Below are 24,317 nucleotides of genomic sequence, written 5' to 3'. Positions count from 1 at the left end.
CGATCATGCTCTTGCCCCTTCAACTCCGCTGAAACTGTCCCCTCTGTGGTCCCCAAGGGCCTCGGAGCCCAATGGCCAGAATCCCCACCTCCAGGCTTATTCCCGCCACGTGGCCCTCCAGGCCGCTGGCAGCTCTGCGGCAGGGTGAGCTGAGGCCGTGTGCCTGCTGGTCAGCATCCTGGGGGAGCGGCATGGCAGGGCAGCAGAGAGGAGCCAGAGAAGGGCAGGTGGAGGGAGCAGATTGACAGAGGAACAGGGAACAACCAGGCTGCCCCGGAGAAAAAGAAAGAAAAGCATGATGGTCCCGCTCTCCTCTCTAGCCCACCAGGACCCCAGCCTTGCTTTGTGTCCTGGTCTGGAATCTCCTGGAATTCGGGCATTGCTTATCTTGGACCTTCCTGTCACTTGAACCACTATCAGTGGGTTACTGTTCCTCATAAACCCAACAATCTTTCCAAGAGGACATGATTTGTTTGCACAGATGCCTGGGAGAGGTACCTGGGCACGTGAATCACCAAAGGCCCCCGGAAAAAAATCCAGTAGATTCTTGGCACTCGTGGACCATGTGAGGCTTTTACTAAGTGTTCCAAAGCAGGGATTTAATTCAGAGAAGCTGGGGGCAGGCAGACAGGGAGAAAGGCCACTTTCCAGCAGCCACACCGTGACACGGCAGGGCTGCTCCCAGGCTGTCGTGGGTGCCCGGTCCTTGCAAACAGATACAGAGCTCCCTCCTCCAGCTAACGGAGGAAGGGAAGAGGAAACGAAGAGATGGAGATGGTGCTTACCTGGAGTTATACTGGAAGCAGCATAAACTGAACACTGCTTGCAGCGTCAAGGACCCACAAGAGAGCACGTCCTACGTGGGGCCCCAAGGACACTAGGGCAGGAGAGCAGGCCAGGCAGAGCCGTGGGTATATGGGTAGGGGGACCTGCTGTGTCTCCAGAGGACGCTCCGTGTCACCTCCCCCAAGAGTCCTCCCCTGTTCACTTAGCCACCCTGGAATCAGCGTGTTGCACTCTTGTCCTCACGCCTGTCACCCACTGAAATCATCTTGGGCACATAGTTGTCTCCTTGTTGGGTGTCTGTCCCCCTGCCAGGAATGAGGTCAACTACTCTTTGGTGTTGGGGGGGTGGGGAGGCATGAATGCAAAGGACAGAGAGTCATGGGGTTATGTCTCCCGACACTCTGCCCCGCACCCTGTCCTTGATGGTTACCCCGGGGACGCTGTGTGGGTATGAAGGGTTTCAACACCCCGAGGAAGCAGCTGCCAGGACCTCTCAGACACGAGGCCCAAGCCAGCCCCCCTCGGTCCCCCCACCAGGCCTCCATTCTGGAGGAGGGTTTCTGGGAGCCTCTCCCAAGAAAGGTCCACGTGAGGACAATTCTACCAGCAGAACAAACTCACCTGCCAGGGAACTCGCCGAAGTTTAGAACATGCACATCCCAAAACCCAGGTCCTTGTTTGAACCCTGAGCTCCCAGCAGGTCCTTTGAGTTTCTGGGTAATGCTCATCACACCCCTCCCCCCACCCCTGGTTTTGTCCTCAAATTCTGGAGGCAGAGCTCTTGCAAGAACTCCAGCCTTTGGGGGAATTAGTAGGGTACAGGGCAGGGCCTCCAAGTCCCACTCTCCCTAGCTCAGTGCAGACACAGGACCAGCCACAGCAGAACCACCAGCTGTAGACGGGCCAGCCTGGGGTTCCCCGGAGGTCTGTAGGGATGGGGCCCTGAGGGCCTTCTGTCCCCTGGACCAAAGGACCCAAGACTGGAGCCCTCACTCACACAGAGGCTGGGACAAGGCTGGCAATCCCTGGCTGGCTATGTCGGCGCCCACGAGCTTGGAACTAAGGCCTGGTGATGCCCTGAAGGGCGGTGTTCTGAGAAACCCTGGGGTTTCCCAGGTATGGCCTGGGGACAGGGGACAAAGTGGAAGAGGACAGGGTTCTGCACGTCTTCTCCCCTGCTCCCCGGCTTGTTCTGCGTAAAACCCGAGCAGTTAGGAAGAGTTCTAATCAAGTTCAAATGGGGAAAAAAATACAGATATAGATATATAGATATGTGTGTGTAGTATGGAGTACCTATGCGTAGTATGTGTATAGAGACTACGTAAGTATCTGTAATACATATACATGTGTGTACACACACACACATACATACATCTTTTTTAATTACAGCATTAAGGGGCTTGACAGGGCACCACTCTGACTGAGCTTGGTCTGTCCTAGATTCTCAGAAAGCTCAGCGTTCCCCAAGCTCACAGGGGCCACGACCTCGGCGGAGGGGAGGACGGGCTGTTGGGAGACCCTGCTGGGGAAGCGTGGCGGCAAGCGTGGCACTGTACGTGGCAGTTCCGCCCCCCCCGCCCCCCCACCAAGTCACTATGCTGGATAGGGTGTCAGCCCACCTCAGTGTGAGGACAAGAGGGGACTGCAGGGAGAATGACGAGTGACCCCACACACACAATCCAGTCACAACAATCCTCCTCACATCCTGTAGACGAACCCACTGGAAAGTAAATCCTCCAGGCAGGAATCCATTTTTAAGGTCTTATTGGTCACGCCTGAGAGTGAAGGAGTTTATCAGCGCTTTCCTGAGAACAGCTTCTCCAGAGAGGGGGTGAAGGGGTGCACAAAATGGCACCAAGTTCCTGGCCAAGGAAGTGAAGTGAGAGGCAGACAAGGCGGGGAGACGGGGCACACGGAAGACACCGGGCAGCTCCCGGACAGTCTCAGCAAGCTGGAGGCAGGCCCCAGGGACTGAGGTGCTCAGCTCCGGGCCTCAGTGAGGGAGAGACATCATAGGCATGTGGAGGCACCCGCGAGAAGCAGATCGCAGAGAGTTCCCGGGAGACAGCACCGCCCTGCCCCTGCCAGGGAGCAGGGCCTGGAAGCCCCCTCCGGACAGGACATGGAGGCCACAGGGTGCTGACACCGGGTCCCAGGACCCGCTGTGCCTGCCATGGGACGAGAAGGGGGGAGGGCACACCCACCCCCAGAAGCTAGACTGGGAAGGAGTTGGCTTGAGTCTCCCAAACACTCCTGGCCCCAGGTCCAGAGGCAGAAAGGGAGCAGGGGCGGTGAGAGACGGGGGGCTGCTGGCGGCAGGGCCTGGCCTGAGGGAGGGCCCCCGAGATGCAGACTTGCGGGTGTGTCCTGGCCCGGCGCATCACACCTGTGGGGCAGAGGTCTGTCAGAAAAGGCGAGGAGGCTCCTAGGGCTGGGGGGGAGGGGGTCTCTGGACAGGAAGGCATCCCTTGGCCCAAGGCCCACACCCGTACTGGTCAGAAGTCCCAAACCTGCTTGTTGAAGGGGGTGGGGCTTTGCAGAGCTGCGGGAAAGAGAAGACAGCTCAGGGGTTCCACCCGTAATCTCGAAGTTGGGTCAAACCAGCCTGACGGCAGAACTTGGACGTTCTGGGTACCAGGACTATGCAGTTGGAGGGGTGGGAGTGGGGGGCAGAGTCTCCCCAGGGCCAGGCCCTCTCTGCCCCTCACCTCGACATCCAGGGAGGAGTCTCCTTTCTTTCCCCACTGGGTCCTCTTGGCGGCCACCGACTCTTTCCGTGGGTCCTGTTTGGGGACATCATGGGGGGAGGGGGGTGGAATAAGGCTGACTATGGAGGGAGTTAGGATCCCCAGGCCCCCCCCCCCTTCCTGAGAGGGAAGACCCCAGACCCACCCCTCCTCTCTTCTGCCTCCTGGTGACAGGCTTAGCTCTCCCCACTCCACATGGTCTCCCTTCCTGGAACGTCTCCATTTCCCTCAGGGCTGCCCCTTCTCTGACCCAGGTAATTCTAACACAAAAGGCCCACAGCCCAAGATCTCCAGGAGGGACAATGTACCTGCGGGTCCTGATCTCCAGACTCCTGGGTCCTGCTGATCCACAGGTTGAGCTTGGATGTCACAACCCCTGAGAGCCTCAGGTTTTCCTGAAAAGAAAGGCCTGCATCTCAGGGCCTGCGGCCGCCAGCAACATCACAGCATTTTGCGATGCCCCGGCACAAGGACACTGTTCTGCCTCACTCCCATATCCACTCAGCAGGGCCACATATACCCGGGAAGGCCCCCACCCACCGCCACCACAGCAGGGAGTGCTGTGCACCGCTAAGGAGACGGGCTCCTGAATGACAACTCGAGTCAACGGCGGGTTCTGCCGAAACACACATGAAAACGGAGCTTTCTAGTATGGCCAGGGTCTGGTTCTGCATCCGGAGGCCTCAGGCCTAATCAGCCTAAAGACACCTGGCTGGGCCCGAGCCCCTCACCTTCCGGCTGGAGGCTGGTTCTGCTCGGCTCTGGCCTACCAGCTCCTTCTCAAAGAGGTGGCGCTTGCTGGCTACACCCACGGGAGCCACAAAGAACTCAGTGCGGGACGAGCCGGGACACTTGACTGATTCCGATCTCTGGAAACAGAGAACACAGACGGCTGACCCTCGAAGGTGAGGTGCCCAGACCCCCACCCAGCAGGCCCGTCAGGTCCCGAGGTCCCTCTGCAAGAGCCCTGCCCACCTGGATCGCTGTGTGGTATCGCTCCAGCTTCTCCCCTAACTTGACTGTGCCAGCCGGGAGCCTCATGCTGGCGCTGCAGGACGGGAGGGCAGGACAGGACAGACCAGTGACACCTCTGCCCTCAGCCTGCCCAGAGCCTGAGCAGTGCCCACCCACCCTCTGGACAAAGGGAAGACGGCCTCCCTCACTGAATGAGACTCCAGTGGCTTGGCCAAGGCGGAAATCTACTAGAGAAGTCCAGGGACTTTCCTCACCTCCCTAGAAACCGCCCACTCAGCAGGACGCCCCCAGGAGCAGGAGTATCGGCCATTCCTCCCCCATCTTGTACGTCCATCTCCCGCCCCACCTTCCCCGCCACCCCAAGCTCTCCCCCTCCTGCCGCCAGACCATCCCACCCACCTCAAAGCCCACTCTGTCCTTCCAGCTCCAACCTGTTGGGCCGCAGGGCAGGGACCAAACTCCCTGGCACAGCATACATGGCTTTCGCGCTCTGGTCCCTGCCTCCCCTTCTGACACCAGCGTTCCCCCTCCCCGCCCCGCTCCAACCCCTTTCTCCATGGGCTTCTGTGCCACGTGACCAGATACCTCAGGCTTTTCACCCTCTGGGCCTTTACTTGTGCCAGGCCCTCTGTTTCAAGTCCCACTCGGAAGTCAACTGCTCTGGGACGTGTCCTCTGCCTCCCGCAGGCTGGGCTGCTGCAGCCACTCCGGGACCACGTTCCTATCCCTACACCACCCTGCTGGGGGCTCCTGCGTGTTTACTGGTCCGATGGGAGCTGCCATGTCTCACTCGTCTGTGGACCCCTTGCCGCCACCGTCACCCCAGGCCTCACCCGGGACAGCCGGCCTCCGCAAATGTGGAGGGGCAGAAGGACACAGCACAAGTGCGTGTAATTCCTAACGCATAAGGACAACTGCTTCTCAGACCCTGTTTCTGTTTCTTTTCTTCCAAACACAGTCCTTAAACGACTTGCATCAAAATTATGGGGCACGGGGATGTTCAGGGAACATGCGGATTCCCAGCAACCCCCTTCCCCCCCTGCATCAGGCCCGCTAAAGCAGGGGCTTCCCCTTCCCTGCACTCTTCATAGTCCCCCTCCTCCGAGGCCGGCCTCCCCCCTCGCCACCCCAACTTCCTCTACCTTCAGAGCCCCACCCAAGCCTGCCTCCTCCAAGAAGCTCTCCCTGATCCCTTCCTTCCCTGTTCCATCTCCTTGGGCCTCCGTCACTTGTGTCAGTCTAAGTTCCTTGCAGGATCTGGAGCCCTGGCCGAGGACGGCACCTTCCCCTCAGATACCCCGTGGCCCCCGCCTGGGAAGACAGGCGGCTGGCGCTCAGCACACACAGGCTGAACGTAGCCAGATCAGACAAAGCCAGAGCCGCTCGGCCCCTGACCTGCGAGTTAAGGTTGTTTCTGCGTTGTCTTTCCTGGGGCTCATCTGAAAGAAGAAGGAAAGGCTCTGATGAGTGAGAATCCCAAGGAGGCCAGAGCCCTCCACAAGGAAAGGGCTCAGCTCTCCAAATACTTCTCCCTCCTCCTCCCCCAACCCCCAACTAAACCTCCATTAAAGGCCTTCCTCTTGTCTGGGAGACACCTGCCCCCACCCACCAGACTGGGTCAGAAGCCCCTCCTGTGCCCCACCCCACCACCACCTCAACCACCTGTCTTCCCACCTGCCTCCCCACTGCCCATGAGCCCTGCCCGGCGGGGACCAGCCCTGATCAACACCAGGCCTCCAGCTTCCTCCCCAGGGCCTGGCACACATAGGGGCACAAAGCACAGTCAGTCAAAATCAATGAACCACCCGGTGAACCAAGGAACCAAGAGTAAATACCAAAAGGTGAGATGAGAGTCCCCAGTTTGTACAACTTGTAGTAAGGGAGCACAGGCAGAGCAGGGAGCTCTAGGAGAGCCCCACTGTTCTCAGCCCCTACCCCACGCCAGCCTCGTGGGTGAGATCAGGAGCTGATGAAGGTGGGCTTGGGGGCCCCTGCCACTGAACCCACCTGGTGCCCTCTTACTGCAGCTCTGGCCTTGCCCACTAGGTGGGGCTGCTCATCTCATCCATGCCTGCCCCCTGGGTCAGGAACCTGCTCTCCTTCAGTTAATCCAAGTCATCGTCTCTTGGCCACCCATGGGAATCCAAAACCCTCCTCTATCCAAAGGATCCGCTCGGTATCTAACCCAAGGCCCGGATACTGTAATACATGCTGATTTCCCTGGCTGGCCCTCCAGTGGACTGGAGACAAAGGCGCCCTGGGCTCTCACCCGAAAGGAGATGGTCCTGGGGCTGGAGCGTTTGAGGGAGCTGCTGTAGGTGGGCTGGGTGGGCGAGAGTGTGTCCAGCTCTTCCTCATTGCTGGGGATTTTCACCTGGATGGAGTGGGGGGAGTGTCACACAGGAGGTGTGGGTAGCCCAAAGCCCAAGCCGCCATGGGAACCCTGTGTGGCCCGGCCTGTCCCAGGAACTGCAGGAGGAAGCTTCCTCCCGCCCCCCCGCCTCTGCTGTGGGGCTGGTGAGTACAGCTCTGTGGGGCCAGGCCACCAGACAGAGCTTTCCAGCAGAACTTCTGGAAGGACCTGAGGCTTCCCGAAAGGCTGCTGAGGTCCTGAAATCCAGGCCCTGGATGAGGACGGGGTGCAGAGTGGCAGATGGTCTCTGTCACACAGCTGATGCCCTTTTCAGCTGCCAGCCGCCTGCCCTGCGTTAGTGTCTACTCTGACAGGGACCAGAAGCAGGCAGGGAGAAAGGAAATGGCCCAAGCTGGCCTCATGGTGAGAGGACAGGAAACAGCAAGGGAGCCAGAGACCACCTGACGCAGGACGAGAGGGGCACGTGCAGGGCTGGGAGGGGCAGGGGCACTGCCAACCTGCAACGTGATGGGCGGGAGGCGGGAAGTCGCAGCCGGAGGGTCCGGCGCCCCCTGCTCCCTCAGCTTGGCCGAGGATGGGGGGGTCTTCTCGGGGAGGGCCTTTCCACTCTGCCCCATGGTGGGGATGTGCTGGCTTCCCCCAGAGGCCAGCTGCTCCCCTGCCTGAGGCTGCCGTGGGGCGGTTGCCCTCTTTGGGGCCAGCTTTGTCTCGGTGGCCAGGGTCTTCTCTGACACCAGAGACTTCTCGAAGAGCGATGCTTTCTCAGAAACTGTTCTCCTTTCCGAGTCTGATGTCTTCCCTGGGGCTGGCGGCTTCTCCCACACACTTGTTTTTTCTAGAATTGACTTCTTCTCTGAGACGGCTCTTTTCTCTGACACAGATGTTTTCTCAGGACCCAAGGCCTTCCCTGAGATGGAGGTTTCCTCCGAGACCAGTCTCTTTCCAAGTACTAATGTCTTCCCTGGAGCGGGGGGCTTCTCTGAGACCACGGGCTTCTCTGACGCCTCCTTCCCACCTTCGGACTCTTGGGCCTCCGAGCTCTCTTCCTCCTTGGCCCAGGGGCCGCGCCGCTCCCGGCTCAGTCTCCGCGGAGGCGGCGGCTCCACCTCCTTCTTGGGCACGAGAGGCTGCTGCTTGGCCTGCCCTGGGCCAGAGCCGTCCGTTCCCTCCTCTGTCTCCAGCGGGCTGGGGGCCCGTGCAGCCTCCACTGCCTGCCGCCTCTGCCTTCGCTCCTGCCGGGTCCTGAGGAGGGCCTGGACGTCCTCATCCTCATCTCTGGAGACCGAGGTTCGTGGCTTGGGCGCCTCTGCTTCCTCCACGCTCGGCAGTCTAGGCCAGAAGATGGGAGAAGCCGTGGGAGGTAAGAATCAGAGGATATCAGAGGTGGGAGAGACCCTGGGGTGACCTGACCCAATGGAGAAGCTTCCAGGGCTGCCAGAGAGGGTGTGAGGAAAGAGAGCCCTGGCCTCCCCTGCCCCCCAACTATCCCTTAAGTAAGGATGACTTTCACCTGCTTTACATATGGGGTTTCCAGGAAGTCCTCTGAACAAAGCACACCATGCTTTCAAAAACTGCTATAAACCTCTATAAGGTCCAACTATTCTGTACTCAGACCCAATCAACAAACACGCAACAACTACTTTATAGGTGTGAGGCCCCATGCTGAGCCTTGCCGCTCAAAGGGAATACAAGCGGAGTTCGCTCCTTAGGGCTTAGATCAAGACCAGAGACTGGTCAAAGGTCACCCAGATAACGAGCCGAGGAACTGGGGAGTAGAACCCGGAGCTTCCGACAGGCCATCCTGCACTCCTGGTAATCATGCGGCAGCCATGGCTCTGGGGCAGCCCGGGGCGCGACCCGGTTGTCCTTCCCTCAGGGACCCAAGGAAACAAGAGCAACATGAGGAGACAGTCCAAAACGTATCTAGCCCTTGGCCTCCAGCCAACGGAGATCCTTTTCCTCCCTCACCTTCCTGTGGTTTGGGGCAAAGTTAATTCACTGGGCCTCAGCTTCCCAATCTGCAAGCCAGGCTTGTTGGGCAGAATGAGACTCCTTCCTGGTGAGTGCCCACCACCGCCCCGGCACACGGGGGACCTGCTGTCCCTCACAGCCCTACAATCCAGACAGTGAGAGTTGCCCCCGTGTCCCTCCCCTCAGGAGCCAATCATGGCTGGGGGACAGGGAGGCAGCGTGGGTGGTGGAAAGGGTTAAGCCACAGGGCCTGAGAGAGCCAGAGGAAAAGCTGACCCCGCCACTCCCTGGGTAAGCCATCTCAGCAAGTGGCCATTGTATCTAACATGTCTTTGTGGCATTTCTGCGGCTGCAGAGTCGGTTAATGCGGCCTCTGGCTCAGAGACACTGGAAGAACTGATTCTGTCCAGCAAAGCGTCAGGGATGGTATGAACCCACAGAAGGGGTTCTGCTTCCAAGGAGGCCGGAGGCTGGTGCACGGAGCGCAGTCCCGGGAGGGAGAGGACCCGGGGAGCTTATCTTCAGACCCTAGGTCACATTCACCAGGCAGGCCAAACCTGCCATACGTGGTCTGTCAGGGGCAGCTACGTCCATCCTGGCCCCCTGGGACAGGGAACCAGCCCCTCGCGACCCCCCTGACCCGAGCACCTCAGGGCAGCCGGCGTGTCTCCATTCTGGGCAGGCTTGGGAGCCTCGTCGTCCGTGGTGGAGCTCAGGTTCCGGTGCCGCCGCCTGCGCTCGCGCTCCTGCTCCTCCTCATCCTCGAGGGTCCACTGCCTGGCCAGGCTGCGGGGCAGGGAGGGGGGAGACAATCAGTGCAGCCCAGGCCAGACCCCCGGACCCCCAGATCCCCAGTCCCGAGCCAGACCCCTGCGGCGCTGGGGGCAGACAGCAAACACCCACGCGGCCTGGGCTGTGTGTGGGGGCTCTGGGGCGCTGGAACCGGCACGTGCTGTAAGAGACACAAGCATCCCCAAGACCTGATACGAAGAACAGACTCTAAAATGTCTCGTTTATAATCCTGCATATTGACCACACATTAAAATGATGATGTTTGGGATATACTGGGGAAGTGAGATATGTTAAAATCGATCACCTGTTTCTTTTTACTGTCTTAGTATGTCGTCTGTAGAAAAATTGACAATTTTAGATGTGCCTGGGTGGCTCGGTCGGTTAAGTGTCTGCCTTCAGCTCAGGTCACGATCCCACAGTCCTGGGATGGGTGCCCCACATCAGGCTCCCTGCTTAGTGGGGACCCTGCTTCTCCTTCTGCCTCTGCCGCTCCTCCCATTTGTACTTAACTTCTTTCTTTCTTGCAAATAAATAAAATCTTTTTTTTTTTAATGGACTATTTTAAATGTGGTTCGCATCTGTGGTTCACATTACATATGTATTAAATTTCAGCTAAAGATACTGAAAGGATTTGGATTGGACCAGGGTTTCTCATCCCGCGCATCACTAACATCTCGGCCAGGTAACTCCATGTACGGGGGCTGTGCTGGATTATAGGGGTTGAACAGCACCCTGACATCTACCCACTTGATGTCTCAGCACCAGCCCCCCAAGTCGTGACAACCAAAAATGTCCTCTCACTTTGCCATGTCCCTCGGTGGGGGGGAGGGGGACGGCGGGCATCAAAACCACTGCTGATGACAACCACTGGGTTAGACCTCACTCTAGAATCCAGAGCAGGAATGCGGGGCCTCCCTCTCTGAGGGTGGCTATGAACATTAGAGGATGGGCATGGTTCTGTCTGAAGGAGACAGATACACTTGACAAGTTCCTTTTTCTTTTTGGATTCTTAGATAACATCCATCAATGGACAATCACAGAAAAACCTGAGTTTCCCCACAACCCATGGTTTCTCAGCTGTTCAGAGGGGGAAGCCCCACAAAAAAGACCAGCTACACCTAGAAAAGATTCCAGTATCAGCCTCCCTTCTCAGGAGCTCTTTGAGTCTCTCTCACGTCCTAGAACCAGCTTTCACTTGTCAGGGAGCTGGGGGACTCTGTATACTCTACTTTGGGTTCCTGTCCCCCCGACCCCGCCACTGTCACTCTGCATTTACAGGACCAGTCGGGCACTCTCGCAACCAGTCACCCACCTGCCCATCTCCTTCCTCACCCGCTACCTATCCACCCAGCCACCTGTCTATCCAAACACCTGTCAACTCAGTCACCCCTCATTTCCCTGTCTAATCATCTTTTTTTTTTTTTTAAGATTTACTTTTTGAGAGAGACTACAAGCAAGCAAGGAGGGGAAAGGGCAAAGGGGGAAGGAGAGGGCCAAGCGGACTCTATACTGAGCAGGAAGCCCAACTCGGGGCTCAATCCCATGATCCTGAGACCGTGACCTGAGCTGAAACCAAGAGTCAGATGTTCAACCGACTGAGCCACCCAGGCGCTCCCCACCAATCATCTTTAGCTACCTGCCCTACCATCCTCCCACCCGCCTCACTGCCAGCCCACCCCACCTTCCGTCCACCCATCCTTCCATCCCAACCAAAGACCAAATACATCATTGCTGAGCAACAGCAATGGACCAGCAAGTCAGGACTGGGTGGGGGTTGGGGGGAGGTTCACAGAACAAGGCAGAGTCCCTCCCCTAAAGATATCTCTATCTACCAAGAAACAATAGCATGTCCCCCAATAAGTCCCTCAACCAAAGCACAGACATTGCTCTGCAGGAGAGGGAATGATTACTGTAAACCAAAATTATCCAGAAAGTCTCACAGACGAGACTGACCCTGGGCTGGATCCTGGTGGGTGAACAGGATTTCCATGGCGGCGACAGGAGGCTGGGGAGGAACTGGCAGGCCGGGTGGGAGGGAGGGCCCCGCCAAGCCTGAGGACAGACATGGGAGGTTTGTTGGGCAGGAGGACGTGCTTCACCCAGCACGCCAGGACAAAGTCTGGGTAGCCAGTAGCACACCAGGAGAGTCAGCAGAGCAAGCCTCTCCGGAGCCTTCCTGGGACTCCCCCAGCACTACCTGGGGCCCTACAGAAAGGCAGTGTCTGGAAAAGGCCTCTTCCCTCCCAGAGTTGCTGTTTCGGGCCTTCCCTCTGCCACCATCAGGTGTCAAACCTGCTCTCCCAGCCTGTCCTGCGGCCCAGCCCATCCTCCTGCGCCTCTCCCCCTCCTGTGGGATATCGCCGGCAACCAAGCCTCAAGTTAAGGAAGAGACATGTTTCTGAAAAAAAATCATCATGCAAACCCATGGATTCCACAGACAGAAGTGCATATGAAGTGCATCTCTGGAGCCTCCAAGAAAAGGTTCTGCAGGCAGCCTCTCATAAGGCCGCCTACTCCCCCCGCCCTTGTGGACATCCCTGGCTTTCCTCTTCGCAGTTTTCCTTCCTCAAATGTAGAGGACACACCGCACAATGGCTCCGATCTGTTTTTCTAAGCCCAACATCACGTCGATCCAACATTCAGCGAACAAGTATTTTTTGAGCACCGACTACGTGCCAGACGTAGTCCCAGGGATGGGGTTGCAGCAGAGGAGGCTGGCAGGCTCTTCCCCACCCCCCCACCCCACCCCCACCCTGTCGGGAGCGCTGAGTGCAGGGGTTGGGAGTGGAGGGGGGTGTGGTCAGTGAGCCAGGAAATGAGCGCCTGAACCAAACAATGTCAGGAAGTGACACGAGGACAACAGAACCAGGTAAGGGGTAAGGTGACGGGGAGGGGCAGCCTCGCTGAGAGCTCTGAGGAGCTGGATCTGGTAGCAGGGTGTCCCGGGAGGAGGGCACAGCACGTGTAAAGCACTGGGTGTGACAGCTGGGTGTTGAGGGCAAGGAGGAGCCGGAGCCCCAGTGAGGCCCACAGGGAGCTTAGACAGTGAGGAGAGGCCAGAGGAAAGGGCCTCGTGGACCAGAGAAAGGGTCTGGGTTTTATTCAAGTGTGCCAGAGAGCCACTGGATAGCTTTACATGGAGGAGCGACATGACAGAATTTGTTCCTGTTATTATTTAATCTCTCTGGCCACTGATGGAGGAAGAATTGAGGGTGGCAGGGGGAGAGAGGATACAGGGGTCCCTGTCAGGAGGCTCCTGTCATGGCCCAGGTGAGAGCTTTGCTGGCCTGAACTGTGGTGGTGACACAGAGAAGGAAAGAGGGATGGACAGGGGACACATCTTGAAGATAGAGCCAAGGGGACTTGCAGATGGGCTGGATGTGGATGAAGGCAGAGACTAAGAGAAGAAAGAAGGAAAACTCCTAGAGTTTTGACCTGAGCAATTCCTGGTGCTGTTAGTGAAATGGGAAAGATGGTGGAGGGGGGAGGCAGTTTGGGGAGACGTCAGCTGTCAGTGGGGGTGGGGGGAGGAAAAGCTCCCTTTCTGGCTGTTCAGGGTGAGAGAGGACATAGGTGCAAAGGACACCAAGGCCCTGAGCCAGGGAGACCGGAGGAAAGCCAGGGCAGAGTGTGAACCTGGAGGGAGGAACAAGGTCCTGTCCAAGACCTCTTGTAGTAGTGAGCACAGTGGTGCTGGTCCCTGGGACAGCAGCTCGAGGGCTGGGGCCAGAGCCAGGCTGGACTAGCAAAGGGAGAATGGTGGGAGGAGGAACCAGTGAGGACCAACAGGTCTTTGGAGAAAGAAAAGCAAAAGAAATGGGACAGTAGCTACAGTGCAATGTGGACTCAAGGAATGGTATAATTTATATACAATAGACACATATCAAGTTTTGTTTTCTTTTTAAATATGGGCAAATGGGGGTGCCTGGGTGGCTCAGTGGGTTAAGCCTCTGCCTTCGGCTCAGGTCATGATCTCAGGGTCCTGGGATCGAGCCCCACATCAGGCTCTCTGCTCAGTGGGGAGCCTGCTTTCCCCACCCCTCTGCCTGCCTCTCTGCCTATTTGTGACCTCTCTCCCATCAAATAAATAAATAAAATCTTAAAAAAATAAAGAAATAAAAAATAAAGACGGGCAGATGAAGGAGAATGGAGAAGGTATGAGACATCTGAAAACAAAGTGTGAAGATGTGGTCCTGCAGGGAGAGAGACCACAGGAGAGGGCGTCTCTCATCTCCAGCATCCACCATGGCACCTCGCACGCAAGTGCCAGCGACTGTGGAAGGAACCAATGTGACTATCAACTTTCAGACGGGAGGGCTCTTCTCCTCCCTGGGTTTCACGAAACCTCTGTCTTAATGAGGACAAGCATGAAGGGGGGACAAATCCTGAGCTCCCCCAGAGACAACGTGCCCATCTGTTCCAAGCCAGGCTCTGATGTGTGGCCCCTCCTCAGCTGTGCTGGCTCATAAGCGATCATCAGTTCGTGTGGGTGAATGAGGGAGTGAATCAATGACCCATCTTCAAATACACAGAGCTCACAGGGCTCAGAAGGCCCATGAGAATCATGTTTAAACTCTGTGGCCAGGGACGCCTGGGTGACTCAGTCGGTTAAGCCTCTGCCTTTGGCTCAGGTCATGATCCCAGGTTCCCAGGACTGAGTCCTGCATTGGGCTCCTTGCTTAGTGGGGAGTCTGCTTCTCCCTCTGCCTCTGCCGCTCCCCCTGCTTGTGCTCTCTCTCTCTAATAAATAAATAAAATCTTTAAATTAATTAATTACTTCTGTGATCAAGGCTAATGGGGCTCTGACCGGAGCCCTTCTCCATCACACTTGGAAATAAACACCAGCTTCAGCTGGCTTCCATCTGAGGCCGTGTTTTCAGCTCTCCTCTGGACTTACTCTCGCCCCCTATGTCTAGTTCAGGGCCAGCTCTTGACCTCTGAGGTTGAGGGATCCAACCACGGGGGAAAGGGCCCCCATAAAGCTGGAAACTCCTTTCTCCTGACCACACCCAGCTGGGCTGGGCTGGAGCCTCCAGGATTCCTCCGTCCTGAGCAACCCCGTTCCCACACACACTCCTCTCAGCTCTGGGGGGAAGCAGCTTATTTGTTTATCTCCAGGGCAGCCATATATGGAGAGTGATCTGCCAGAGCCTGGTCTCCTCGGAAATGACTCACCCCCCCCCCCCCCCCCCCCGCCTCATTCGCTCCCCAGGCCAGCCCTAGCCCTAAGAGGTCTTCAGGGCTGGAACTGCAGGAGGTGGGACCCAGGTGTCCCTGCAGGCCCACCAGTTTTATGCCAGGACCCCACAGTTCACTCCCCAGCTCTTCCACAATCATGGGGCTGCCTTCAACCCCTAGCAGAACAGGAATCACTCACCCCCACCACCTTGACCACCACCACACCCGGGGTCGGGGAAGAAAGGTTACTGCCAATAACTCTTGCTTATAAGATGAGGAAATGGACAGAACTGGGAGCAGGGGGCAAGGGTCAGTCTCCAGGAGGGACCTCAGCAGGTGCAGCTGTTGAAACCCCCATAATAAATATATGATAGGGGCGCCTGGGTGGTTCAGTGGATTAAAGCCTCTGCCTTCAGCTCAGATCATGATCCCAGAGTCCTGGGATCGAGCCCCCACCCCCCGCATCCGGCTCTCTGCTGGGCAGGGAGCCTGCTTCCTTCTCTCTCTCTGCCTGCCTCTCTGCCTATTTGTGATCTCTGTCTGTCAAATAAATAAATAAAATCTTAAAAATAAATAAATATATATGATACGTAAGGGCGTTAGAACAGTGCTTAACATTCAGTAGCACACAAGTATTTGTTGAATATGATAAATAATAATAAGTCAATAAAGAAAGGAATCAAGAAATGACCGTACTAACACCTACATGCTTACTATAATGCCAGGTCCTGTTCTGAGTACTTTATAAATAACACGGACATTAAACATCACAACGACCCCGTGAGGTAAGGTGGTGCTACCCCCATTTCCCTAATGAGGAAATGGAAGGTCACTGGGGTGGACAACTTTCCCAAGATAGCACAACTAATCAAAAGCAAAAAGTGAGATTCCATCCCAGGTCAGCTTCTCAAAAGCCCGTACCCTTAACCACAATACCAGATGCCAGAAAAGAGGTCCAAGGAGGGCTGCCCCTAAGCCAGAGTGAGGCCCCACCTTCACCACAGCCCATCAGTGTATGCTCAGAGGAAGGCGCAGAAGAGCCTGGGAGGGCCTCTGACTGCGTGGGATTCCCCAGCCCAGGGCAAGCCAGAGCTCACGGCGCAGCCTGGGAGAACAGAGGTTTGGGGAAGCCTGTGGCCAACACGCTGACCAGAGCCAGGCCCAGGATGGAACCTGGGTCCCACCACCTGGGAGTCCCAGGTGAGGCCCTAGGCAGCCACCCCACCACTCCCTCCTTCCTGACAATCCCTTCCTCCACCTCCTGGCCTTCATCCGGGGACAACATCCCTCTCTTCGCCTCCCTGTTGGGCCACTATCCTCCCCAGTACTGCACTCACGCCACTGCTATCAGCTGCTGAACAGAGAGAAGTTAGATCTAAGGAGGAACCTCCCTGCGGGATACCTCAAACCAAGCTCTGAAAAACAGATCAAGGCTCAGCTGCTCTGGTTACAGTAGGGGAAGGGTGGGAAGGCGGCCCCAGAAACATCAGTGGAACCCTGGGCCTCAAGGAGCAGGATTGGCAACTCTTTGAAGGAAAGAGCAGACAGCAGCTTGACAGGCTGTATGACCTTGGGCCAGTCTTCAACCCCTCGGGAAAACAGGTCTCAGGCTGCCCTTCTACACAAGGAAGGGTCACCATGCAGCGTCACTAAAGTCCCTTTCAGCCCTAATGGGTTAGGGAGAGGTGTCGGGGGAGGACGGAGAGCCAAGCTGGGAGGTGGGAGGGCTGCTCCAGGCCCAGGCGGCCGGGAAATCATTAACCACTGGTGGCTCAGTCCCAGGCACCCTCAGACCCACCCCTCACCCCCTGCAGACAGGCCCAGCCCAGCCTCACCCGTCACCCCACCAGCCCAGCGAGGAAAGGACAAGGCCATTGAGCAAGGCACCCTGCCAGCCAGCGCACAACCGCCCCCGTCCCAGGGCTGGAGCCTCTGTATGTCTACTATACGCCAAGGATGGGTGGCAGGCTGGCCCTCCGCTCCCACCTGGACCCTGCCTGGAGCCACACCGGTCACACCCTCATCACAGTCCTCCCCAGCCTGGGAGACTCGGTTGACAGTGACTCACAGCCCTTTCCCTCCTGCCCGCCGAGGCTTGTTCAGCCGGGGAGCAGAGCGGGAGCGGTCCCCTGCTCCAGGTGCCTCCTCAGAAGGGCTGTTGGCAGCCGCTGTGTCTGCCCACAGGGCTCTGCGAGGGCTGGGGCTGGCAGGGAGGGCAGGCCAGGGGCTCCAGTGGCAGGACTGGTTCCCCAGGGTGTGCCTGGCACTTACCCTGGACATCCCGTGGGAACGCAGCCCCACCCCAGCAGCCCCACGTCCATCTGAGCAGTGGACAAGCTAAGACCAGACCGTGCTCCCATTTTTAAAGCTCCCGTGCTCCAGCCGCCCACCCACCACACACACACCCTATACGTATCCAGGCACGCTCTCAGACACAAAACCACACACATCCCACCAGTCGGTGAGCTCCTGCCGAAGGAGCGTGTGGTTTGCATTTTTCACCCAATACACTATACCGAGGTCTTCAATAAACATTCACACCAAACATACTCAGCCTTCTACGGCCCAAATTCAGCAACATAAGCATCTACCCACACAGACGTCTCCACACCACATGGGCCATAAACATGCTCGCCCACACGTCCACCTGCACGCACCCATGCAAGCACACGTCCGCAGGCACAGCTATGCCCACAGCTAGGAGCAAAGACACTCCCACATCAACCCCCATGCACACTGACCCACGTGCAGAGTCCAAGGTCTGGACCCCCAAACCCCACCCTCAGCACGGACCTTCCCTGGGGTGTGTCCAACCTCTGGGGTAGTCTAGGTTCCTTCTCCCAGGGCACAAAGTTCCTTCCATTCTCGGGGCTCACCTTATCCCCTCTCTAGAGCCCTTGCCCTCCCCCCACATGGGGGGTTACTAGGCAACGGTGCTTCAGAGCAATGGGAGGTCCTGAGGGTCTGAGGAGGTGGCCCCCCCAGCCCTGGGAAGGATGAGCCTGAGACACTAGAGAAGCTCTAGAGCCCTTCTGGAGGGAGGGGAAGGAGATCCTAGAACACTGGAGAATGCCTTAAAGCCACATTCATGGGGAAGGCCTGGGGAGGGTGCTGGTCTGCCCCTGCTGAGAGAATCCAGCTCGGAGCTACTACCCGGGCCTCAGTTTCTTCAAGGGCAAGATGGGTGCGGATGGCAGGGACAGCGAGACGAAGACGCTGGCATGAATACTTCCAAGGGGAGGTGCAGGGTATCTCCAAGAGGAGTCACCAGGGGTCACCGTCCACAGTGAGGGGTGCTGCCTCCAGGACAACCCCCCCAACATCCCAGTCTTATCTAACCCTGACAGGATGTCCAGCGGACAGGGATAAGACACCCAGTGTCCTGACCCTCAGAGAGACTAGCCAACAAAAACCAAAAAGCAAAAAAGGACTGAAGCACAGAGGGGGACAGCAACTATCTTGAGGTCACCGAGTCCAGACACCACCCCAAAATGCCACACTCAGAATCTGAGCCTTATGAGTGGGAAAAGGTTCTGTTGCCCAGTGGTCTCTATTCACTGATCCCCATTCTTCTGATCCTCCAAAGAGAGTGGTGTCCCCACCCCTCGGCCCCAAGAGCGGCTGAGGGACACCCCCCCCAGAGGCCAGCTCTCCTAGTCCCTACGAGAGAAAGTGGCAGCGGGGGTAGGCTTGGCGGTAACTCTTGAACACCTCCACAGTCCCCCCAAATGTCCCCGCCACCCTACAGGGGGTCATGTGGGGGGGGGGCTCTCCAGGCCGGGGACAAGCACCCTGTGTGTGGCCTCAGTTCCGGAGGGGAGGAAAGGAAACCGTGGGGGAGCGAGAAAGCCCCCCCCCACCCCGGGCCCTGTCACCTATGAGTTCCCCAGTTTGGCCCCAGTGGCTGCCCCCCTCCCCGCACGCACCCCCGCCCCGACGTCCCGACTTGAGGAGCAGCAGGAGAGCAGGACCCAGGCTCGGAGCCCGGCTCCGGGAGCGGAAGGGGGCAGACGCCGCGGAGGCAGAGAGGAGCCCGATGCGGCTGCCGGGACGGCCGCGGCGCTCACCTGGACAGCGCGGACCAGTCCTTCCTGCCGCCAGCCATGCCGCCGCCGAGCCCGCGGCCGCCGAGTGCGCGTGCAGGGCCAGGCGGCCGCCGCCTCACCTGCGCGCCCCTCCCCCGCCGCCCGGCCCAGGTAAGGTCACATGGCCGCTTATCTCAGCCCGCCCGGCCGGCCGCGCTCGCACCCGCCGCCCGAGCGGCCTCGGGGCTGTGGGCTGCCCGCGCCCAGCCGCATTGATCTCCGCCCCTGCGGGCCCCACCGCGAGCCCGCGAGCGCCGGCTAGCTGTCGGGCAGGGCCCCCGGACGGACCGACGGATTCCCGGGCCCGCGCGGGGTCGATCGGCCGCCGGCGGCGAGGGCGGGGGACTTCCTGCTCAGAACCAGTTGGACCAGCTTGGCGCTGGGCCGTCTCCTCTCGCCGGGGGCCAGCCGCAGTGCCGGGAGGGGGGCGGCGGGCGGGGACCCGACGATCGGGGTCGGGCCGAGCTCGCTGCGGGTAAAGCGACTTAGCCCTGAGCAACCCAAGAGCGGAAGCCGAGCGGGAGAATGGGAGCAGGTACCGTCATCCGGAATCCGGGGCGTCGAGAGCCTCCCGGCCTGCAGCCCCCTGCCCGGCCCCCCGCCCCTAAGAGGCCCCAGGAGAGGAGCCGGGCAGTGCTTTCTCTGTGCCGCAAATAAAACTACAAAACGCGCCCCCGTGCGAAGCCAGCCTCTCCCCAGATGAGAGCCTTAGATAAAGGTCAGCAAACACTTGAGGGCCCACAGTTCTGAAAACACAGCGATGTGGAAGGCACTGTCCTGGCTTTGCTGACACTGGTCTTTGGGCAGGCGCGGCAGGCCGTGTAACGGAGCAGAGGAAGCTCAGCTTTTCCCCTGGGAGGAATGAGCACGGATAACCGGGACTGAATTCTGAAGGCCTCTCAGGCAACACCAGCACCACCTGGCTCCCTTCACGTGTGCAGCTGGGCTGGTGGGGGCCAGGGGCTTTCTACCCAGGAACCAGTCTCGGATGGGCTAAGGGACGGCCTGTCACTGAGTGCAGAGAATCTTATCTCCTCTGAGGGACCAGAACTGCAAGGTCAGCCGCAGCAGCTCCTGCTCTGAGAGGGATGAGATGCAGCCCCAGGCACCGGGAGGAGGAGAAGGAGGCCAGACAGAACTGCCCGCACTCCCGCCTTGCTCCCTAGCCTGGCCTCCCTTTGGCCCTGATGCAGGACTGATGGTCTCCAGGGTGCCCTCCAGCTCTGAGAGCTCACTGGGATGAGAAGCCCCCTGCTGAGCAGAAGCCTGGAAACACGGACACACAGTGAAGGGATCTCCTTTCCCAAAAGGCCCCCCTCCTCCAGGGAGCCTTTCTTCTTGGCCTAGGCGGTGAGAAGTGAGGTTTAAGGAATGAAGGCTGGACTGGGAGCCTGAAGATGTGACTTTGAGTTCGGATTCTGCCATTTAGGTGCCATATGATTTGGGACAAATCACTTTTGTTTCCTCATCTATGTAGTGGAAATAATGATACTTTGCTTCCTTCCAGACTGTGGGGATCAAATGAGTCAATCATTGAGTGTTGGCGGCACTGGGATGAGCAGTGTTAAGGTTGACAAGGGCCCCAGAAAGTTTTTTGTTCCTTTTTTTTTTTTTTTTTAAGATTTTATTTATTCATCTGACAGAGAGAAAGAGAGCACAACACAGGGGAGTAGTAGGCAGAGGGAGAGGGAGGCTGCTGTCTCCCTGGGGACCTAGGGAATGTTCTTTCCAAGGTTTGTCAGTAGAGGCACCTCAACTTAGGAAGAAAAATACTCCTACTAGTCATGTGATGCCTGGTCCTTCTAGGGACACTTCCTGAAGCCAGGGGACAGTCAAGTCACTCTAAGTCCAAAATCCGGCAGCCTCTCTATGGATATAAAAACCCAATGACAAGGAAGGTTGGTATGTGGATGATTCTAGAAGTAAGGAAAAGTAAATGAAGTGCATATTAAAGCCCCCAAAGTTCTTTGAGGGCAGGCATTACAGATTTACTAAGCTTTTTCCATGTGCCAGGTGCTGTGCTTGGTGCTGTCCATGCGACAGTCTCCTGGAGCTTTGTAGCAAAGTGCCACAAATGAGTAGCTTTAAACAACAGAAATGTATTTCTGGAGGCTAGAAGTTCAAGTTCAAGCTGTGGGCAGAGACGCTGCCTCCACAGGCTCTAGGGGAGAAGCAAATCGTTCCTTGCTTCTTCCTAGCTTCTGGTGGTTACTGGCCATTCCGAGTTCCCTGGCTTACAGTTGCGTTATTCCAAGCTCCGCCTCTGCCGTCACAAGGACTTCTCCCTGTGTCTCCATGTCCAAATTCCCCTCTTCTTAGAAAAACATCAGTCATTACACAAGGCCCACCAAATGCAGTCAGATAGACATACCTCATTTTAACCTGATTACATCTGCAAAGACCCTAGTTGCCGGTAAGGTCAGACTCTTGGGTACCAGGGGTTAGGATGAAACGTATCTTTTTGGGAACCAGAATTCTACCCACGACAATCAGCCAAGTGGCTTTGACTTCAGGGACACAAAAATGGTAAGGCCTCGGCTCCTGACCTCCAGACCTTCCCACTCCAGCAATGGAGACACACACCCAAGCCTCATTCCAGACAGACTGATAAAAATTGAAATTATGTCACCAGGAGGGATTAACTCTAATGGAGGGATCGGGAAGTCTTAAAGAGGAAGGAGCATCAGGGTTGGGCTTTGGAGGTTAAGTGGAATTCAGCCATCAGAAACGGCAGCCAAGCACCCGGCTTCTGGACCCAGCATCAACCAAGACAGAGGGACAACAGTGGGAGGTGTTCGTGGAGGGAGAGAAGACTCATGTGCCTGAGGTGTGGAGTACCTTCCGAGGCTGAAGGGAAAGAGGGGGGACAGATAGCGAGGACCCTGTGTTTGGCTCAGGTATTACCTTTTCACCATAGCATATGTGGAACTTGAACAAAAAGGGAGGGTTAATGGCCTTTGAATAGGAAGCGTCATAGACCGGACAGACAGCTCTGGAGGCAGCATGACTAGAGGTCAAATTGGAAGTGGGAGGCCATGCTGGGGGGGGGGGGGGGCGGGTGGTAATTTTGTATAGTCCACCAAAGAAATGAAGGGGGCTTGAGCAAGGGCAGCCAGGAAAGGGGAGAAGAGAGGTGTTGGCAAGAGCTTTGGAAAGTTGAATTGTCAGGACTGATTCAACGGATTGTGGGCAGGAAGGAAGACCGAGCCCTGGGACTCCCATCTCCCTAGGCTGAGGGGCTGGGTGAAGGCAAGTGCCCTTCCTTGATGAGACAGGGCAGCAGGAGGAAGAAGCAATTTGGGGAGGACGGTGACTTTAAAGCACTAGGGGTTCTTCAGCCTCAGTGTGACTGACATTTTGGACGTGATCCTTCCTTGTTGTGAGGACTGTCTCCGTGCATGGTGAGATGGTCAGCTGCGTCCCTGACCTCTACTCGTAAGAATTTAAGGTCCATGAAGAAAGCCTAGAGGAGCTGTCCAACAGATGGTGGGATGTGGGAGTATGGGTGCTCAGAAGACAGCTTTGCCTGTTTTCCGGAGCACCCAGTGGGGAAATGCAGAGCGGGTTGGAGGAGGGAGGGATTCTGGAGGACAGGCTGAGGGACATATTAATGTTCCAGATATCTGAGCCCCTGGGCTGACTCCCTGTGTATCTCGTGAGTGTCTTTTTTTTTTTTAATATTTTATTTATTTATTTGAGAGAGAGACAGTGAGAGAGAGCATGAGAGGGGAGAAGGTCAGAGGGAGCAGACTCCTCATGGAGCAGGGAGCCTGATGTGGGACTAGATCCCAGGACTCTGGGATCACGACCTGAGCTGAAGGCAGTGGCTTAACCAACTGAGCCACCCAGGTGCCCTTGTGAGTGTCTTGAGAGCAAATGCCTTACTCTACGCCTAGTAGGTGGGAAGAACAGGAAAACCCAGATGGGCCAAAATCCCTGCTGAATATAACATTGGGAGCAGGGTCTGGGAGAAGCTGAGATGGGGAAGGGGGTTCTAAGCATCGCTTGGCCTCCTAGATATGGCAAAAACAGGATATGGATCAACAGCAGCTACCACGGTTGCTGGAAGGGGTGCACGAGGAACAATCTGGCAAAGGGGAAGATATGGTTCCGGACGTCCTAGCAATTGCGCTCCGGGGAAAAGAAGCTCTTGACCAGAGCAGAAAAGAGGCTCATGAATATTCCAAGCAGCACTCTTTACGGCGGCAAAATTCTGGAAACCACCTTCATGTCTGTTCATCGGAAAATGGGTGAATAAGCGATGGTATTTTTGTCATGTCACAGCAACAGGGGTGACTTTCACCCCTTCACCTGGAGGGGGAAAAAGCAGGAAGCATGCTTTTATGTCAGGCTTACCCCGAAAATGCAAAGGTAGACAAAGTCTTGTTTAGGAGTTCATAAATACAGAGCAGCGCTAGAAAGAGAACCAAGAGCATATTAAATGCAGACCTGAGGACTCCGGACCTCTGCGGAGAGGAAGGGCCTGCGAAAGCATTTACAACACCCTCGTTCTTAACATGAGTGCTCGGGATAAGGATGTTCATTTTATTGCTCTTCAACTGTACACGCATTAAAAACCACAAGCGTGTGCTGGTTGCTTCCTCCAAGGACAATCCCTGGAGATAGGGCTGATCACAGGGGGAATTCCCTGGTCAAGGGCAAGGGTTGTCAAGACTTCCCAGCCAGTAGTGGGGGAGAGGGGCGTGTCTCTCCTCCCAGAACTGACCTCGGGCTCTGGAATCCACCCCCCACCCCTATCTACATAGCTCATAAGTCAGCTTCTCCTTCTCCAAAGAAGCCAGAGTGGGGACACTGGCCCCAGAGTAGCAGGTTTGTAAATCACACCCTGACAGTTCAGTTTTATTCCCATTCCTGTGTACCCACTGAGCAACTGAGCCATGCCTGATGATTCTTGGCAAAGGCAGAAAACAAATAAATGAGGTAATCCCACTCATACCCTAAAATACCCAGTGGTTCCCAGGCTTTGGGTTTTCACCAACTAATATTTTTTAAATACGAAAACCCAAATGGTGTTGATAACATTTTATTTTGCAAAGTAAGAACTTTAAGAAACAATGACTCCCTCCCCTGGAGCCAGATGTGTGCTGAGCCGGATCAGCGGTGGGCCATCTGCTCGGGGGGTCACCAGAACTCTGCCTCTGGCTGAGATACCAAACTCAGCCCACATTGAGTTTTTTCAGGAGACTGGGGGTCCAGGGACCTGTGTTGTCCTCCCAGTTATGTCTGTGACCTTGAACAAGTCACTTGCCCTCCCTGGGTCTGCAGACATTGACCATAGTTTTCTGGTGCCAGAGCCCTGGGGTTATAGAGACTCACGTTGCTCGGCCTCAGGAAACCCACAGACCAGCTTAGGAGTATGTCTTGGGCGTCCGAGGAGCCCCTTGTTCC

General features: G+C 56.9%; 1 protein-coding gene across 1 annotated transcript; it reads right to left on the bottom strand.

Annotated features, from left to right (window-relative positions):
* Positions 1 to 2,533: 2,533 nt before the first annotated feature.
* On the bottom strand, positions 2,534 to 19,241 carry LAD1 (ladinin 1). Its single transcript, XM_045983181.1, has 10 exons — positions 18,891 to 19,241; positions 9,502 to 9,639; positions 7,380 to 8,211; positions 6,778 to 6,882; positions 5,904 to 5,947; positions 4,509 to 4,581; positions 4,265 to 4,402; positions 3,842 to 3,928; positions 3,495 to 3,569; positions 2,534 to 3,172 (listed from the first exon to the last, which is right to left on the bottom strand). Exons 1-10 carry the CDS (start codon positions 18,926 to 18,928, stop codon positions 3,167 to 3,169), a joined length of 1,536 nt encoding a protein of 511 aa, XP_045839137.1. The 5' UTR covers positions 18,929 to 19,241; the 3' UTR covers positions 2,534 to 3,166.
* Positions 19,242 to 24,317: the final 5,076 nt, after the last annotated feature.

This window comes from Meles meles, chromosome 17 (assembly GCF_922984935.1).
Source record: "Meles meles chromosome 17, mMelMel3.1 paternal haplotype, whole genome shotgun sequence".
NCBI lineage: Eukaryota > Metazoa > Chordata > Mammalia > Carnivora > Mustelidae > Meles > Meles meles.
Note: the sequence above shows the minus strand (reverse complement) of the source record. Positions and strands in the feature narration are given on the sequence as shown.

Coding starts and splice junctions, on each gene's coding strand:
- LAD1 (XM_045983181.1), bottom strand. CDS start 18,928: ATGGCTGGCGGCAGGAAGGACTGGTCCGCGCTGTCCAG. Junction 5,948..6,777: donor CCAGGACCATCTCCTTTCGG/GTGAGAGCCCAG, acceptor TTCTTCTTTCAG/ATGAGCCCCAGGAAAGACAA. Junction 3,929..4,264: donor AACCAGCCTCCAGCCGGAAG/GTGAGGGGCTCG, acceptor CTTTCTTTTCAG/GAAAACCTGAGGCTCTCAGG.